The sequence below is a fragment of the Girardinichthys multiradiatus genome, chromosome 13 (genome assembly GCF_021462225.1).
Source record: "Girardinichthys multiradiatus isolate DD_20200921_A chromosome 13, DD_fGirMul_XY1, whole genome shotgun sequence".
NCBI lineage: Eukaryota > Metazoa > Chordata > Actinopteri > Cyprinodontiformes > Goodeidae > Girardinichthys > Girardinichthys multiradiatus.
Window position 1 is genome coordinate 35,930,807 of NC_061806.1, and position 18,196 is coordinate 35,949,002.

The 18,196-nt window shown below is 38.4% G+C and overlaps 1 protein-coding gene and 1 long non-coding RNA gene across 3 annotated transcripts in view; one reads left to right on the forward strand and one right to left on the reverse strand.

Moving 5' to 3' along the window:
* The window catches only part of LOC124879308 (zinc finger protein 271-like), a 38,368-nt gene extending 27,575 nt beyond the window's left edge, over positions 1-10,793 (reverse strand). The window contains exons 1-2 of one of the 2 annotated variants that reach the window (XM_047383799.1): positions 10,613-10,793; positions 3,224-5,745 (exon numbers count right to left, since the gene is read on the reverse strand). In XM_047383799.1, coding sequence (XP_047239755.1) covers positions 3,224-5,745; positions 10,613-10,781 — 2,691 coding nt within the window. In that variant the 5' untranslated portion in view covers positions 10,782-10,793. Of the gene's footprint in view, positions 1-2,018; positions 5,746-10,612 lie in introns of those variants that run through there. The other variant, XM_047383798.1, reaches the window with a different exon arrangement.
* On the forward strand, positions 10,782-17,808 carry LOC124879323. Its single transcript, XR_007040999.1, has 3 exons — positions 10,782-10,922; positions 11,043-11,145; positions 16,877-17,808. It is a non-coding gene; the product is annotated as an uncharacterized LOC124879323 (long non-coding RNA).
* Positions 17,809-18,196: the final 388 nt, after the last annotated feature.

The following is an 18,196-nucleotide window of genomic DNA, read 5'->3' on the forward strand; positions in this document are numbered from 1 at the left end:
CTCAGGAATCTTTTGCAGGTGTTTAGAGTTAACTCGTTGATTCAGATGATTAGGTTCATAGCTCGTTTAGAGACCCTTTTAATGATATGCTAATTTTGTGAGATAGGAATTTTGGGTTTTCATGAGCTGTATGCCAAAATCATCCGTATTAAGACAATAAAAGACCTGAAATATTTCAGTTATTGTGCAATGAATCTAAAATATATGAATGTTAAATTTTCATCATGACATTATGGAAAATAATTAACTTTATCACAATATGCTAATATTTTGAGAAGGACCTGTATTAATGATTACCTTCTTTTCAAGGGGGCTACATTGTCTAATGCATCACGCAATGATGAAGAAACACTATGAACAAAAGAATCAATTTGTGAAGGGGCAGAAACAGAATTATTGCCCTCCATTGTGCTTTTCAGTGATAATGAGGAAATTAAAAGTGGAACAGATTCTTTAAAGGTTGTTACATTATAGATAATGATCTACTATAATGAAATTTTCTTTCAGGTGTGGAGTACTCGGTTAAATTAAACTCAAAGGTTATTAAGAAATGGTCAGACAGGACAGGGTTATGAGAGAATATTGTTATGTCTTTACACTCAATGCCATATGTCAGCACAAGGTCCAGTGAATGAAGACAAAGGTGGGTAGGTTTGTTAATGTTTTGAGCAAAGCCAATTGAGTCTAAGATAGCATTAAACGCTATATTTAGGCCATCACTTTCAGCGTCAACATGAATGTTAAAATCCCCCAATATAATTTCTTTATCTGTATTTAACACTAAATCAGATAAAAGGTCTGAAAACTGATCTAAAAATTGAGAGTAAGGGCCTGGTGGACGGTACAAAATAACAAACAGAAATGGTTTTAGTGCTTTGCAATTTGGATGAGGAAAACTAAGGATTAAATATTCAAAAGAGTTGTAGCTATTGATTGGTCTGGGACTAATCAATAAATCCTACTGAAAGATGGATGCTACTCCTCCTCCTCGCCCAGTAATTCGAGGAATGTGAAAATTTAAATAATTAGTAGGAGTTTACTCATTTATAGTAACATAATCCTCTTGCTGCTGCCAGGTTTCTGTGAGGCAAAATAAATCAATCTGATTGTCACAAATCAGGTCACTAACTAGCAATGTCTTTGAAGAGAGAGACCTTATATTCAATAAGCCACATTTAATTGTTTTATTTTTCTTTTCGGTCTGAGTTGTGTTTATTTTTATGAGATTTTCCTGATTTCCTTCTTTTAGATTATTTTTTAACCTATTCAATTTTGGCCGTGGGCGAGACACTGTCTTAATAGGGTAATGGGTGGGTAGCAGTACAGAAGCTGCAGAGAGGAGTGTTAAACTACAACCCTGCTTCCTGGTCTGAACCCTGGGTTGTCAGAGTTTTGGAGAACTAATAAATTTGGCCAGATTCCTAGAAAGAAGAGCTGCTCCATCCAAAGTGGGATGGATGCCGTCTCTCCGGATCAGACCAGGTTTTCCCCAATATTAATGTCTATGATCTGCATACCACCAGTTAATCTATCACACCGCCCGTACCACGTGACGGATTCAGTCAAACGAGGTAATACTGGCTATCAAGGGGTTGGGTTTCCTCAGAATGTTTTTTTTTTTTTTTTTTGCTGTGGATATTTACCTGTAATGAAATCCCTTCATTTTCCAGAACTAAATTAAAAGATGAGACATTGATATCTGAAAAATTTCCTTGAAATACCTGAATATTTAATGAGACACTGACAGGGTTTTTAAAAACAGTGTGAGAGGTAAAACAACAAAACTGATTTAATAGAAAACATAGCTGACAGGGAGAAATAATGAAGGTAAAAAACCCTTACAATTCAGAATTGCTTTTACAAGAATGAAGTCAATAAAGATATTTAAATGAAAATAATTATATAAAACATCTCAGGTATCATCCTGATAACCTGATGTCTGTGTTGTTGTCATCATATAATTAGAAGTATTTCCTTCCTGAATCAGAAACTAAGAGGAAATAATGGTAAATAATGTGTGATATTTAGATAAAAACTTTATTAATGCCAATGGACAATTCATTTGTAGCTTACCAGCCCATACATTCACCTCTAACATGTAACCACTAACCAAAATTATTAATTGAACAAAAACACAGTATAAGGTATAAGAAAAGATAGACACATACAAAAAGACTCTGAAAGCTCTAAAAATCGCTGCAGTCTAAATCTGAAAGCATGTTAACCCATTGTTTCATTAAGACCCACTTAGTGTTTTTCCACCAAAGGAACTCTTGAAGCAGTTCGGTTCGCGTGCTTTCAACCTTTGGTGTTTTGTTAAGCACAAACGCGCCTTTCCACCAGTTTTGGGACCAAAGCACAAGTCATTAACAGTGAGCGTTACATGTGAGGGAAGCGGGGTAGCGAGATAATGGAGCTTGCCAAGCTGCACACAATATTCCTTTTAATGCAAAACGAGAGCATCCATAACTTACTCTTAATACGAAAGAGGAGACGCCGACTCGGTGCAAAAATGGTATGTACAATGTTTTCATTTGCATATGTTCAGCATCTGTGAGTGTAATGGAAACTAGTAGTTATACAATGTGTGTTTAGCAGGTTTTTGCAAACATATAAAGAATATTCATACAGGACGTCCTTTGTTGTCATCGCCGCATTTGTTGCTTCTATTGTCCGCAGTTTTGACCCGCCTATAGGTGACATTACGGATTGCACAGAAGAACCGTAATGGTCGTGCTCTGGTAGCCCTTTTGTTTGTGGAAACTCGCATCACCTGCTCAAAATGACGTTCAGGAACCAGAACAGGCTCCAAACTGAGGTGGTGGAAAAGGAGTAACTATGAATAAATATCTTACTTGAAAAAAAACATCCACTAACAACTTTTTAATTAAGGCACTTATAAGTAAATATCTCACCTAAAAATAATCCCTTTCAAATTTGGAGTTTAAACTGTCAGAATGAAGGTAAATGTTTTAGTATTTCAGTAAGAAATCTTATTTGAAATGCATTTTTAACCAAGCTGCTTGATTTTAAAAATGTGATCCAGCTGTAATTACTCTGCCTTCTAAACAGTAAGTTACAGAGCACCTTGATGACTTGAGAGGTTCACATTATGCCACTGGACCTGTGTGACTTCTCATGTGAAAAACTAAATTGCCTCTACTGGTGAGCCTTTTTCACAAGTCGTACATGAGAAAGGCTTCTCATCTGTGTGAGTTCTCATGTGACGACTCAAATTGCCTTTACTTTTGAACCATTTTTTACAGGTTGTACATGAGAAAGGCTTCTCACCTGTGTGAATTCTCATGTGAATAGTTAAATTGCCTCTACTGGAGAACCTTTTCCCACAGGTCGTACATGGGAAAGGCTGCTCACCTGTGTGAGTTCTCATGTGAATAGTTACAAGGTTTTTGTTACGGAAATGTTTTTCACAAGTAATACACGAGAAAGGCTTTTCACCTGTGTGACTTCTCAAGTGACTAGTTAAACTGCATCGACTGGTGAACCTTTTTTCACAGGTTGTACATGAGAAACGCTTCTCACCTGTGTGAATTCTCATGTGACAATTTAAATTGCCTCTACTGGTGAACCTTTTTTCACAGGTTGGACATGGAAAAGGCTGTTCCCCTGTGTGGATTCTCATGTGCCTAGTTAAATCGCTTTGACTATTTAACCTTTTTTCACACACTGTACATGAGAAAGGCTGCTCACCTGTGTGAGTTCTCATGTGTCGTGCCAAATGAGAACTGTTTCTGAAGGGTTTTTTACAGGTCACACATGAGAAAGGCTTCTCGCCTGTGTGGATTCTCATGTGATAAGTTAAACTACTTCTCTCAATGTAACCCTTTCCACACTTCGCACATGTGAAACGTTTTTCACCCGTGTGAGTTCTCATGTGACATGTTAAATCAGATCTGTTTCTAAAACATTTTTTACAGGTCACACATAAGAAAGGCTTCACATCTGTGTGAGTTCTCATGTGACGGGTCAAAGTGCCTCTACTGATGAACCTTTTTTTACAGGTTGTACATGAGAAAGGCTTCTCACCTGTGTGAATTCTCATGTGACAAGTTAAACTGGCTCTACTGGTGAACCGTTTTCCACAGGTCGTACATGGGAAAGGCTGCTCACCTGTGTGAATTCTCATGTGACATGTTAAATTGCCTCTACTGGTGAACCTTTTTTCACAGGTCGTACATGGGAAAGGCTGCTCGCCTGTGTGACTTCTGGTGTGAATAGTTAAAAGGTTTTTCTTACTGAAACCTTTTCCACAAGTTATACAAGAGAAAGGCTTCCCAGCTGTGTGACTTCTCATGTGACTAGTTAAACCGCTTCGACTATTAAACTTTTTTTCACAGATTGTACATGGGAAAGGCTTCTCACCTGAGTGAATTCTCATGTGACAAGTTAAATTGACTCTTCTGGTGAATCTTTTTCCACAGATTGTACATGGGAAAGGCTGCTCACCTGTGTGAGTTCTCATATGAATAGTTAAAAGGTTTTTCTGACAAAAACGTTTTTCACAAGTTACACATGAGAAAGGCTTTTCACATGTGTGACTTCTCATGTGACTAGTTAAATTACCTTTACTGGTAAACCGTTTTTCGCAGGTTGTACATGAGAAAGGCATCTCGCCTGTGTGACTTCTTTCATGACTAGTTAAACTGCTTCGACGAGTAAACCTTTTTTCACAGGTTGTACATGAGAAAGGCGTCTCACCTGTGTGAGTTCTCATGTGACAAGTTAAACTGCCTCTACTGGTGAACCTTTTTTCACAAGTAATACATGAGAAAGGCTTCTTACCTGTGTGACTTCTTGTGTGACTACTTAAATTGCTTCGACTGGTGAACCTTTTTTCACAGATTGTACATGAGAAAGGCAGCTCACCCGTGTGAATTCTCATGTGAATAGTTAAAACGATTTTATCTCTGAAACGTTTTTCACAAATAACACACCTAAACGGCCTTTCACTTGAGTGAGTTCTCATGTGACGTGCCAAATGAGAACTGTTTCTGAAACATTTTTTACACGTCACACATGAGAAAGGCTTCTCACCTGTGTGAGTTCTCATGTGACTTTTTAAACAAGATCTGTTTCTGAAACATTTTTTACATGTCACACATGAGAAAGGCTTCTCGTCTGTGTGGGTTCTCATATGATAAGTTAAACTACTTCTTTCAGTGTAACCTTTTCCACACTTCGTACATGTGAAACGCTTTTCACCTGTGTGAGATCTCATGTGTCTAGTCAAGTGACAGTTTGTAAAAAAGATTTTGTCACAAATTGTACAGGAATATATACTTTGGTCTGGGTGAGTTTTCCTGTGCATATTTTGTGTCATACTGTCGGCAGCTCCTTTCTGCTGTTTGGGTTTCTGGCATCTATCATTTTGTTTCTGCTCTTCATCTCTCTTTTCTCCAGGGTCTTGATCATGGTTGTCAACTTCAGGAGAGGCCTGAAAGATGAGTTGGTTCCAGTTTGGTTCTGTTTCATTGTGGGTTATTTGCACATTAGAAGGAGTCATCAAAATGTTATCAGTCTCCTGTTTTGGCACAAGCTGCTCTTTATCCTGACTGATGCAGAGTTCCTCATCTTCCACTTTGAACTGTTGATGTTCCAGTTCCTCTTGCTCCTGTTTGATCTGCAGAGGTTCTGATCCGTCTTGATTTAAAGTGGAGTTCCCCTCCTGGTTGCTGAGCTCAGTAGGAACCCCCTCCTCTTTACATACATAATATTGAGAGAAATCTGGACAAAAAGACAAAACAAAACCTTAGAAATGTGAGTAAAACAACATACCCTTCACTTTAACCCTGTTAAGCAGTTAAATTACAAACTTAAACACATGAAAATTAACTTGACCAATACAGCTCTCCTGGCTGGAAGGGAAATAGATGTGTCAACATTTGATAGTACAATGTGCCCAAGATTTTAGTTTTAGTACATTTGATGTAAATGTTTGATGGACTGAAGCTCTTCTCTAGTCAAATCAGCCACTCAAAGAGCTTTACACTAGAGTCACATTCACCCCAACACACAAACGCACGCACAGATTGCAAGACATCCACTCTCACAATAGCGATTTTCCACCGAAAGAACCCTTGCTCCTGAATCGGTTCGGTTAGTTAGTCGGTTAGTCATAAAATGCAAAATAAAGGCGAATAAACCAGATTCCAAGTCTTAAAACCAAATACTTTTATATGGAATAAAATGTAAAGTTCCTCACAAGTAAAGTTAGGAACAATATAAATCTATAACATGACATACCTCGCTTTGGTAGCCAAGGCTGCTAAACTTCTGCAAACATGTAAACAGTGGGTCTCTCAGTTGGAATGCAGCTAGCTGGAGTCAGCATGGGAGGTAAAATACCACATGGATGCAAGGTGTAAATATACAGTACAGACAAATAGTTTGGACACATCTTATTCAAAGAGTTTTCTTTATTTTCATGACTATTAATATTGTAGCTTCACACTGAAGGCATCAAAACTATGAATTAACACATGTGGAATTATATACTGAACAAAAAAGTGTGAAACAACTGAAAATATGTCTTATATTCTAGGTTCTTCAAAGTAGCCACCTTTTGCTTTGATTACTGCTCCGCACACTCTTGGCATTCTGTTGATGAGCTTCAAGAGGTAGTCACCTGAAATGGTTCTCACTTCACAGGTGTGCCCTGTCAGGTTTAATAAGTGGGATTTCAAGCCTTATAAATGGGGTTGGAACCATCAGTTGTGTTGTGCAGGAGGTGGATACAGTACACAGCTGATAGTCCTACTGAATAGACTGTTAGAATTTGTATTATGGCAAGAAAAAAGCAGCTAAGTAAAGAAAAACGAGTGGCCATCATTACTTTAAGAAATGAAGGTCAGTCAGTCCGAACAATCAGGAAAACTTTGAAAGTGTCCCCAAGTGCAGTCCCAAAAACCATCAAGCGCTACAAAGAAACTGGCTCACATGAGGACCGCCCCAGGAAAGGAAGACCAAGAGTCACCTCTGCTGCAGACGATAAGTTCATCCAAGTCACCAGCCTCAGAAATCGCAGGTTAACAGCAGCTCAGATTAGAGAACAGGTCAATGCCACACAGAGTTCTAGCAGCAGACACATCTCTAGAACAACTGTTAAGAGGAGACTGTGTGAATCAGGCCTTCATGGTAAAATAGCTGCTAGGAAACCACTGCTGAGGACAGGCAACAAGCAGAAGAGACTTGTTTGGGCTAAAGAACACAAGGAATAGACATTAGACCAGTGGAGATCTGTGCTTTGGTCTGATGAGTCCAAGTTTGAGATCTTTGGTTCCAACTACCGTGTCTTTGTGCAGCGCAGAAGAGGTGAACGGATGGACTCTACATGCCTGGTTCCCACCGTGAAGCATGGAGGAGGAGGTGTGATGGTGTGGGGGTGCTTTGCTGGTGACACTGTTGGGGATTTATTCAAAATTGAAGGCATACTGAACCAGCATGGCTACCACAGCATCTTGCAGCAGCATGTTATTCCATCCGGTTTGCGTTTAGTTGGACCATCATTTATTTTTCAACAGGACAATGACCCCAAACACACCTCCAGGCTGTGTAAGGACTATTTGACCAAGAAGGAGAGTGATGAGGTGCTGCGCCAGATGACCTGGCCTCCACAGTCACCGGACCTGAACCCAATCGAGATGGTTTGGGGTGAGCTGGACCGCAGAGTGAAGGCAAAAGGGCCAACAAGTGCTAAGCATCTCTGGGAACTCCTTCAAGACTGTTGGAAAACCATTTCAGGTGACTACCTCTTGAAGCTCATCAACAGAATGCCAAGAGTGTGCAGAGCAGTAATCAAAGCAAAAGGTGGTTACTTTGAAGAACCTAGAAAATAAGACATATTTTCAGTTGTTTCACACTTTTTTGTTCAGTATATAATTCCACATGTGTTAATTAATAGTTTTGATGCCTTCAGTGTGAAGCTACAATATTCATAGTCATGAAAATAAAGAAAACTCTTTCAATGAGAAGGTGTGTCCAAACATTTGGTCTGTACTGTAGATATAGACTGTTTGCATCCGTTTCAAAGCTAACATATTAGATAACATAACTGACAGACACCATCGGACTTCCAGATTAAAGGCTAAATAAATTTCTTAAACTCCCAAGCTGGATCAGAACCTGTTGCAACCCTCTGCATGACGAATTCTCACTAATACAGTTTACCGAGCTCACCCTCCCCACCCTCTTATACATGTTACGGGGCCGACAGCTCAAACCTTAATGATTTAAAGAGACAGAGCTGTGGTTCATTACACTACAAGTAGAAACAAGCAACTTAAAACATTATTGGCAGAGCAAACTCTAACCATCGTTTGATGCTGCATTCACTGGTAATCAGAAAAGGCAGGTGCGTTCGCTGACACGTGGACAACTGAGTTTCATCATTAGGGTGGCCAATGTTATTCCAGGAGGGGGCCGTGGCCACCCCCTGACAGCACCAATGTGCACCATGGCCACTGAAGTAGCCGCAATGTGCCTTTGTGTACAGTTCAGTCCACAAATGGATGACTGGACAACTTCGCTTTTCAAAACCAGCAACCTTCAGAGCTCCTTTAGAACGGTTCATGTAAGAGGTAGTGTTTGGGCAGAGGAAATATTAGTTTAGGACGAAATGATATAACCACTAACAGCTAGAGACAGTCATGAGGTTTACATGTGACTCGCCGCCATCTTATGAGTCCATAGGCGGTCCTCGTTGCCTCCTTGGTCCTCAACTACTAAATGTGAAATGTAAGTAAATACCGCGGTTCAAGGAGGGGAAATATATAAAATATATATATATATATAAAAATAAACAATATGTAAAAAAAACACACACGGGGCTGCACGGTGGCGCAGTTGGTAGCACTGTTGCCTTGCAGCAAGAAGGTCCTGGGTTCAATTCCCGGCCGGGGGTCTTTCTGCATGGAGTTTGCATGTTCTCCCCGTGCATGCATGGGTTCTCACCGGGTATTCCGGCTTCCTCCCACAGTCCAAAGACATGCCGGTTAGGTTAATTGGTCTCTCTAAATTGCCCTTAGGTGTATGAATGAATGTGTGCATGGTTGTTTATGTGTTGCCCTGCTATGGACTGGCAACCTGTCCAGGGTGTACCCCGCCTCTCGCCCATAGACTGCTGGAGATAGGCACCAGCTCCCCCGCGATCCACTATGGAATAAGCGGTTGAAAATGACTGACTGACTGTAAACAAATATTTTATAATAAATAAATAGCGGATCTTGAAGAAGTCAGATGTCCACTCTTGTTAAAGAAAACAAATGGAATATTAAAAACCTCCCCGAACCTGAAAAACTGTGTTTTCAAACATGCCAATTAGGACACGTATGTGAACATGAAAAAGTATGCATTTGGATTCCTGCCTATTTTTGGTTTAACATACTTATGTTAGCAAGTATTTTCCAACATGGACTTAATAATGTCCAAATATCACTCCCGCCTAACAAATGAGAGGCTGCAGCCAAGATGTGAAGATCAGTCACATCTTACAGCCCTGACATAGGGAAGATCAGCATGGAGCTCCAGAAACAGAAGTCATATTAAACAGGTATGAATACTGGCATTTAATTGGCTATTAATGAAAAAATAAAGAAAGTTTAGATGCATAGTTTTGTTGTTTAATTTATTTTTAAATAGGCCTACACACGTACACCACACTTCTGATTGTTGAACTCTATTGTTGTAACAGGTTAAATAATGAAAATAAATTTTAAACTTTATTAGCTGTGTTATCTTTTGTGTCTCCAGACTATTTTTGTTTAGGGAAAGAGGAAGTAAAATGGCTCTTTTGGTAATAAAGGTTGCCGACCCCTGTTTTAAGACAACATCCAACTAAAACCAGATACTCTGGCCTTGTAAAAAAAAAGAAAATTTATAGAAAGAAGAAACTATTGATTTTATGAAAATGTTTTAAGATTTCCTATACCTCCTAAATCTAAACAATAACACCCCAAAACTTGAACCAGAAACAACAGAGCATCTGCTTTATTATTGTGAGCTTCCAAAATATTTTATATGGTTGTAGGTTTAAAAACAAAAATGTAGATTTTTTGTTAATATCATTATTCTGTTAAAGCGTTAAGTTTATGACTGTAGGTATGCCAGATCTTAACCACAGTTTTTGAAAAATCACCTCATATATTAAGATGCTCACAACAACTGAAAAGCCCGAAGATAGAGACAGTTATCCCCTCTCTAACTCATAGTTAGGTTGGCCCTATTCTATTTTGTTCTTATTCCTTCTTTTCATCATATATATATATATATATATATATATATAAATATAATGTGTGTATATATATATATATATATATATATATATTTCTTTCTTGTAATATTACCTTATGTATATAAATCTCATACTCATGCTGTAGATATCTCAGTGAATAAACTATAATTAGTTTGCGGATGTGTGATTGGTTATAATTGTGTATTTATATCACAGAGTTAGTTGTTGTTCCTTGTTCTAATTGATAAATAAAGAAAGAAAGTTTGGTGTAAGAGCCCTTTAAATGGTTGCTGAGTTCAGCGTCTCTCCAACATCTCTAACGTGTCTCATCAGTAAGACGTTTGCATCGCTGCTGTTTCGTACCTATTCTGTGTAAAATTATCAGGGGAATCCGGCTGAAATCCAGCAGTCTGCGCTGACCATCGAGCTCTTCCTCGGTCTTGACGATGATTCCTTTAAACTCAGTGAATGTTTCTTCAGCAGGAGTTAACTGCTCGTCGATCGTCTCTCTCTGGGGCTGAACTGGAGACATTTTTACTACTGATGTGTCCAGTGGGTCGAGGAAAATCCAGGAAGATTTCTGTGAAGCGCGCCTCGAGTCTCGTGTTGATGACGTATGTGATGACGTTCGAGGTCCTGAGAGGCGGTGTGATGGTTTAACTGGTGTATGGAGGTAAATTTACCTGTATTGGGGCTTTTTCACACATCTCGGTCAGGAATCCTGAATTTGTATAGAATTGTTTTCGTTTTCATAGCTTTCTTTTTATGGATGTGTTTGATGCTTGAATTATAGCAAAACAACTTCTTGGAGGAAGTAATCAATGTTTGTTTTGGAATTGGTCCATTTGGCTTTGTGGATGTGATATTTCAACGAGGAGCAGCAGCAGTTGTACAAAGTGGGTAGAGTCTTTGTCCATGTCTTTATTATTTAAGTGGATTATAATGTCTCTCTCATCAAGTGTGATCCTCTGCCCGGTTTTATGTTTGTATATAGTGTTGCAAGTCAGTCCAGAATATTTTACTGTAGGTACAATGAAAAAATAAATGTGGGATTGTCTCTACATGGAATTTACAGGAAGAACAAGAGTAGTCGATTTCAAGTTTAAAACGTTCTAATGTCTTTTTTGCAGGGTAAATATTATGCAAAATCTTGAAGGGAATCTGCTTCACCTTGTAATTCAAGCAATACTTTTCTCCGATTAACCAATTTAGGTTCCAGTCTATTTCACCATATAGTAAAGACCAATAGAACCTTCCAGATGGAAGAGCTACTTCTTGTAAAAGTGATCTTATAAATCTGTTGGAGCATTTCTTTTGGCAAATATCAACACCATCAATCACTAACACATTTCTAGGCAGAGCTCCAGTGTTATCAATTGAATGTCGGTAGAGTTTTAGCATACCATCAGGTATAGTATAGGAAACTATTTCATATCCTGTTGGTGAAACAGGTGAATTAAACTTACATAAAAATTCATGATAAGAAAGGAGATTCCCTTCATCATCAAGCAACTGTTTGACCAGTGTAATATCATGTTCTACCTGGTTCTTATAAAAAATAGACTTTTTTCTGTATAATATATTTCCATTATTCCAGATACAATAACTTGTAGGAGAGAAATTATGTTTGTAAATGAGTTTCCAGGCTACAAGGGCTTGTTTATGAAAGTCAGATAATTTCACTGGGCATTTCTCAATTTTATAATCACACTTAAGTAAAAATTCAATTCCACCCAAAAAATTAAAAGGGGAAAGTGTTCCAGATTGTTTCATTACTATTGATCAGATTAACCATTTAATTTTAAACGAATTGTTTAAGGTTTCAAAAGTTAAAACTACTAGTCCACCACATTTCCTGGGGTTACATAAAATATCCTTCTTCAGATAATGGCTTCTATTATTCCATATGAAATGATTTGATGCAACTTCTTCATGATTTTTTTAGGCATATCCACAGCTAAGGACACAGAAACAGATCTGGAAATACCTTCTGCCTTAGAGAGTAACACTCTACCATTTAGGGACAGATCTCTCATCATCCACATGTTAAATGTTGTAGCTAAATCTTCAGTTATTTGGTTAAAATTGGTGGGACTTCGTGATATTGGATCTTTTTCCATTGTTACTCCCAAATAAGTAATTTTTGTTTTAACTGGTATATGATTTATTTCCTGGGGTAAATGATTTTTGAGAGGGAAAAGTACTGATTTGTTAAGATTTATTTTCAATCCTGAGACTGATGATAATTCCTGGATACAAGCTACTGCTTTATTTACTTCATGTTCACTAGAAAGGAAGATTGCTGTGTCATCAGCCAGTTGAGACAATTTAAATTATCAGCCCAAGGCTCAGATTCCCTGAAACTGATCATTTTTTATACAGTACAGAACAAAAGTTTGGACACACCTTCTCATTCAAAGAGTTTTCTTTATTTTCATGACTATGAATATTGTAGCTTCACACTGAAGGCATCAAACTATGAATTAACACATGTGGAATTATATACTGAACAAAAAAGTGTGAAACAACTGAAAATATGTCTTATATTCTAGGTTCTTCAAAGTAGCCACCTTTTGCTTTGATTACTGCTCCGCACACTCTTGGCATTCTGTTGATGAGCTTCAAGAGGTAGTCACCTGAAATGGTTTTCCAACAGTCTTGAAGGAGTTCCCAGAGATGCTTAACACCTGTTGGCCCTTTTGCCTTCACTCTGCGGTCCAGCTCACCCCAAACCATCTCGATTGGGTTCAGGTCCGGTGACTGTGGAGGCCAGGTCATCTGGCGCAGCACCCCATCACTCTCCTTCTTGGTCAAATAGCCCTTACACAGCCTGGAGGTGTGTTTGGGGTCATTGTCCTGTTGAAAAATAAATGATGGTCCAACTAAAGACAAACCGGATGGAACAGCATGCCGCTGCAAGATGCTGTGGTAGCCATGCTGGTTCAGTATGCCTTCAATTTTGAATAAATCCCCAACAGTGTCACCAGCAAAGCACCCCCACACCATCACACCTCCTCCTATATGCTTCACGGTGGGAACCAGGCATGTAGAGTCCATCCGTTCATCTCTTCTGCGCCACACAAAGACACGGTGGTTGGAACCAAAGATCTCAAACTTGGACTCATCAGACCAAAGCACAGATTTCCACTGGTCTAATGTCCATTCCTTGTGTTCTTTAGCCCAAACAAGTCTCTTCTGCTTGTTGCCTGTCCTCAGCAGTGGTTTCCTAGCAGCTATTTTACCATGAAGGCCTGATTCACACAGTCTCCTCTTAACAGTTGTTCTAGAGATGTGTCTGCTGCTAGAACTCTGTGTGGCATTGACCTGTTCTCTAATCTGAGCTGCTGTTAACCTGCGATTTCTGAGGCTGGTGACTCGGATGAACTTATCGTCCGCAGCAGAGGTGACTCTTGGTCTTCCTTTCCTGGGGCGGTCCTCATGTGAGCCAGTTTTGTTTTTAGCGCTTGATGGTTTTTGCGACTGGACTTGGGGACACTTTCAAAGTTTTCCCAATTGTTCGGACTGACTGACCTTTATTTCTTAAAGTAATGATGGCCACTCGTTTTTCTTTACTTAGTTGCTTTTTTCTTGCCATAATACAAATTCTAACAGTGTATTCAGTAGGACTATCAGCTGTGTACTGTATCCACCTCCTGCACAACACAACTGATGGTCCCAACCCCATAAGGCTTGAAATCCCACTTATTAAACCTGACAAGGCACACCTGTGAAGTGAAAACCATTTCAGGTGACTACCTCTTTAAGCTCATCAACAGAATGCCAAGAGTGTACGGAGCAGTAATCAAAGCAAAAGGTGGCTACTTTGAAGAACCTAGAATATAAGACATATTTTCAGTTGTTTCACACTTTTTTGTTCAGTATATAATTCCACATGTGTTAATTCATAGTTTTGATGCCTTCAGTGTGAAACTACAATATTCATAGTCATGAAAATAAAGAAAACTCTTTGAATGAGAAGGTGTGTCCAAACGTTTGGTCTGTACTGTATGTCATGCCATGATCTGTGTGACAAGAAGGTATAAAAATGGACTTAGAAGGCAACCTTGTCAAATTCTACGACTAATATCAAATCTCTGAGAAGTAACAGAGGCCAGTTTAACTGAGCTATTGCTACCTTTGTAAAGAGCAGCAACAGCACTCATAAAATGTTTTCTGAATCCAAAGTGTTGTATGGGTTTAAACATAAATGTATGGCTTATTGTGTCAAATGCTTTGTAGAAATCAACAGAGTATAAAACTATTGTCGTATATATGTTTATTATAATCAATAATATCCAATATCAGACGGATGTTGTCGCAAATATTTCTACCTGGTATAAAACCAGATTGTTCCTCATCAATAATATTATTTAGCCCTGTTTTCAGCCTTTTAGCAAAAATAATATTTTGACATCATTATTTAAAAGACTAGTGGGTCTCCAATTGTCTATATTAGGATAATCCTTTTTTGGCTTTGGAATTAATTTAATTAAGCCTTGACGAAGAGTAGGGGGGAGTTCTTCGGCTATGGCTTCCTCAAACATGGCTTTCATGAGGGGGGTAAGAGACTTAATAAAATATTTATAGAATTCACTTCTTAATCCGTAATTTCCAGGGGATTTATTGTTTTTAATGCCACAAATAGCTTCTTTAATTTCTTTAACATTAATTTCTTGATCACAAAGTGACTTAAAGGAGTGATCAGTAACATTTTTATTCTCATTTTGGTGTCTAAGGAATATATCCATGTTTTCTTCATTCCCTGAATCAGCTGTGTAAAGTTCCTGGTAGAAAGTTGTGATATATTTTGACACACTTCTTTCATTCTCAATAAGAACGTCGTTAATTTTAAGTTTTCCTACTAATGAGTGCTCAAATTTCTTTTTTCTAGGTGAAGAAATATTTTGAACATTTTTCCCCTTTCTCAAGCCATTTCCTTCTAGATCTGATAAAGGCGCCCCTGGCTTTGTCTTCATAAATTTTGTCCAATTCTAATTGAATCCTTGAATTGTCTTTATATCTTTCTTCAGACAATATTGTATCCTTCAATAATTCCATTATTCTTGATATTATTAGCATTTCCTTTTCTTTTTTCTTATGTGTTACAATTTTCCCTATTTTAATGGCTAGTTTCCTGATTTCAAATTTCATTAGTTCCCAATATTTACTGTAACTTTTGAGAGAATTAGTTGGGGTCCAGTATTTATTAATGAGTTCTAGGGTTGCTTTTTTTAATTATTGATTTTGTAGCAAAGGTAGGTTAAATTTCCAATAATCTATACTATTATTATGCTGGGTTAATTTTGTGTCTATAAAAATACCTACTGACTTAACTTGCGTTTAAGTTGGTAATCTTTGATCTTTCTTCCAGATAGTTTCACTGTTTAAAAATACACAATATTTCTTATATTTTGGGATTTAAAGGCTGATGGTGTGAGTGTTATAATCGTAGATGTTCAACTTGAATTTGTTAATGCACATTTCTCTAACGCAGAGATGTTTTCTGTTATTTACTAAGTCCAGGGGTAAAACTACAGAGTATTAATCACTCTGGATACGCTTAAAACGTGTGCTGTAATCTTCAGCCAGAAGGTCGCGTACTCCTGCAGTGCACAGGGAACTGTCATGGCGTGGGAAGTCTCGACTCTATATGTCAATAAAAAATCTGCCTTTTGTTTCTCCATCAGTCAAAGCAGAAATGTAGAAAAATCCGGATGGATAAATGTTTTCCAGAATACACTCATGTTGTGCAACATTTTTTGTCTCTCCTGTGATCTCCTGCAGTCTGTCTACAGCTGTGGTGGAGTTCTCTGGTGTTGTAAGTTTCTACTGACTAAAACAAGAAATATGAAGCGCAAATTAGTTTATTATCTACATTACTGTATTTTCTTTTTCCTCTCTGAAGGCTAGGAACAGTATAATGGAGATGTGGAGGAACTGTTAATTAAAACAGAGTGTAAATCTGCCCCAGCACCAAAGAGTCACATTTAGCTGTGCTCTGCTCCTAAAAAACAAGCCAAATCTACATGGCCCTGTGTGAAAACGTAATTGCCCCCAAACCTAATAAGTGGTTGGACCACCCTTAGCAGCAACAACTGCAGTCAAGCCTTTGCAATAACTTGTAATGAGCATTTTACAGTGCTGTGGAGGAATTTTGGCCCACTCATCTCTGCAGAATTTTTTTTCTGGGTACTTCAGCCACAAACATGCAAAAAAAATAAGAAATTAGGAAGGGGGCAAACACTCTTTCACAACACTGTATATAAATGACGATGTCATAAGTATATCATTGTATTTGGCCCAATTCATTCATAAAAAAAAAAACAGATAATGAAAAGAAATGGATCATGGGGACACAGTTTAGTATTGTAAGTGGAGCTCATGTATTTTTCACAGTAAGAGTTATGTCAGCTAAATATTTTCTAAACCAGTTCAGTGTAAATACTCTATTAAACCCTGTTTAATAAAAGTTTCTGACCTACAAAATAACACGCTTTAGATAAATGAACAGGCTATACAGAGCTGGTTACTGTCTGAAGAATTGACATCAATTACAACCAACTTGGTATTTCACTGCCTTAAAACAGATAAATGTAACCTGCTCCTCCACTCTGTCTCTCTGACCAGGTGTGGGTTGGGGGAGACTTTAGATTCGGGATATGGAGCTCCACAGCCACATCGACAAGGTGACGGCGCTCTGCTCGGCTGAGGATCGTTACGTTCTCAGTGGAGCCGGCAAACCAATGGGAAGATTGCCATCTGGAAGGCGGATAAAAGGGGACTGGATTTAAGCAACGGTTAGTGCTGCACTAAGCTCTGCGAATCTTCTGAACCATGAAGGAGGAAAAATTAAAGGAAGTTCAACAAAGACTGACAAATGGTCTTTAAATGAAGGAATTACATGTAAAGCATCGTGTTTACATGAGGTATCAGCAAGTGTGAAGCCTTTCCTGCCTATGAAGACTTGTGATGTCAATACAGGTGACACTTTTAGGTTCTAGTAAAGATGAAGGATGATTGACTGAAACACAAGGTCTGCTGATGGTTTTTTACCGCAAAGTGTATCACAGATGTGTTTATTCTGTAAGGCCACGTATAATCTGAAAACATTATGTGACTTATCTTTACCTCACGCTGTTTGCTTGATGGGAAAATTTGCAACTTTGAGGAGTCAAACTACCATGAAAACACAGCAGAGGTTGCAGATTTCACCAGCACTGTGGGAAAGATCCTACAGGAGATTGTTCTGGTGGAAGCTGTGCTTTAATACGAGGATGCATGGTGATGGGAACTGCAGTCGTTGATTTGCTGTACATCAGAACATCTTGAGAACTCATGCTTACTCCTGCCACAGTGCCTTAGAAAAGTATTCATGTTTTGTCACATTCAACCTCAAACATCAATGTATTTTGTTGTGGTTTTAATTTATGGATTAACACAAAGTAACACATAATGGTGAAACAGAAGGGACAGCATACATAGTTGACCAAATGTTCTCCTTTCTGTTTGCAAAATAGCTCGAACTGGAATAAAGAACATCTCTGAGCAGTAATTTTCAATCCTTGCCGCAAATTATTAAATCAATTTAGCTCTTAACTTTGACCAGGCCATTCTAACTCATGGATATGCCTTGATCTAAACGGTTCTATTATAGCTTTGGCCGTAATTCTTGGGCCATCTTCCTGGTCTGATATGAACCTTTGAAACTTATAACAGATTTTCCTCAAGGATTGTCCTGCATTTAGCTTCATCCATCTTCCTATCAACTCTGACCGGCTTCTCTGTCCCTGCTGTAGAAAAGCGTCCCCACTGCATGATGCTGCCACCACCATGCTGAGGTGGCAAGGAAAATCTATTAATTAGGTGACTTTAGATAACAATTGGTTGTACTTTATTTAATTTAGGTATATCAGAAAAAAGGGGGCTGAATAAAAGCGCACACGAACA